This window comes from Coccinella septempunctata, chromosome 5, assembly GCF_907165205.1.
Source record: "Coccinella septempunctata chromosome 5, icCocSept1.1, whole genome shotgun sequence".
Classification (NCBI taxonomy): domain Eukaryota; kingdom Metazoa; phylum Arthropoda; class Insecta; order Coleoptera; family Coccinellidae; genus Coccinella; species Coccinella septempunctata.
In genome coordinates, this window is record NC_058193.1 from 34,984,800 (window position 1) to 34,986,443 (window position 1,644).

General features: G+C 38.9%; 1 protein-coding gene across 1 annotated transcript; it reads left to right on the forward strand.

Annotated features, from left to right (window-relative positions):
* The first annotated feature begins 314 nt into the window (after positions 1-314).
* On the forward strand, positions 315-1,109 carry LOC123314121. The gene has a single exon (XM_044899240.1). The coding sequence runs from the start codon at positions 315-317 to the stop codon at positions 1,107-1,109; it is 795 nt and encodes a 264-aa protein (XP_044755175.1).
* Positions 1,110-1,644: the final 535 nt, after the last annotated feature.

Here is a 1,644-nt window from a genome sequence, read left to right on the forward strand (position 1 = left end):
TCAAATTATACTGGACATAGCTTACTCATGATTCATTCAAGATCTTCTGAAGCACTAACTGAATCAATCAGAAATGTACGAAGGCAAAGAGGGCATATTTTTTCCTCAAGAACATCCAAAAATTCTTTACCTGGCGAATATAGATAAGATCACGTAATCAAAGAATAACATTTTTCTACGCCTGCACTGAACATATTTGGTTCACATCCGGAGATGAAATCGAGTGCATGGTGCATTCCTTCTTAAATGAAGTGCAAAAATTATACATTTTTAACGCTCTAGAAGCACCACGCAAATGGATGCAACACATAAAAATGCGCATCATCTCCATCAAAGCACAGTGCATCCCAACATTCAACACAGATACAATGTGTCTAAGGCTCTTCCTTTGCTTATTCACGATATGTCTACTAGCAAAATATTCAAGTGCGGACGTCGGAGTTTACGATAAAATTTCAAAGCTGTTCAACGAGTGCGTCAAAAAGGACGAGGTGGTTAAGTGCTTCAAGATTCATGCCCTCAAAGTTCTGGATAGAGCCCTACACTCCAAGAGGCTGTATGTCAATGAGTACATCCAGTTGGTTGGCAGTGACGAAGCTGGGAGAAGTTTTAACAGCCGGTTGAGCCGAAACGAGACCAAACTGGAGGAGTTGAAGACCGAGAAGATAGATGATCTGCTTTTGGACACAGCTGCAAGGTTCCTAGAGTCCCATAAGTTGGAACTGAAACTCCCCAAGCTCATTGATGAAGGAAGGGCCAAGGGTGGCGGTGGAAATAAGGGAGGTGGTGGAAACATTGGAGTTCTGTTAGGAGCACTGGCGATCAAGGGTACCTTCTTAGCCATGGCCTACAAGGGTATAGCGATCATGTCTGGAACTGCCCTTCTGGTAGGAAAAATGGCTTTGATGTTGAGTGCCATCTTGGGACTGAAGAAACTTGTGGGTGGTGGAGAGAAGACAACCTTTGAAATCGTCAAACACCCTAAATATTCGGAAAGTCACACACACTCAACATCGTATGAAGATGATGGTTATTACCATCATAGGAGAGCTTATTTGGATGAGCCCTCACCGCAAACCACAACTTACAAATTTTATACAACGAAGTGAAAGACTGATTTGATTCTTGTATCCTCAATTTCTCCACCAGGGTATTTGAGCGTTGGCATTTATTAATTTATTTAATTTATTTCTTTCTATTTATTTATGTTTCAATTAATAAATTTGTTGGAATCGTTAGAACATACAAAGAATATTATTTCTAGTAACACTTTGCCCTTTTTCTATATGAAGCATTTTTCACTAAAAAAATCTGAAAGAAAACAGGAGGATATAATACGAGGATGTATTATATCTAGTTAGCCTAGACCAGTTCCATGCATAAAAAAAATATTGCGTTACCATAACAACGAACAATAACTCATTAGAAGTGTCAGTGTGAAGTTTGTGGTCAAAAAGTAAACCCGAGTTACGCAATAAATTAAAAGAAAGAAGATGTCCACCGATATTGTGAAAATCGAAAAATTGAAGTATCGAGCCATCATGAAGTACCTGTATTTAAAATCTGTAAACAGATTTACGAAGATATGCTTAATACCCTTGGTGATCAATGTTCTTCGTATGCGACCGTGAAAAATTGGACTGC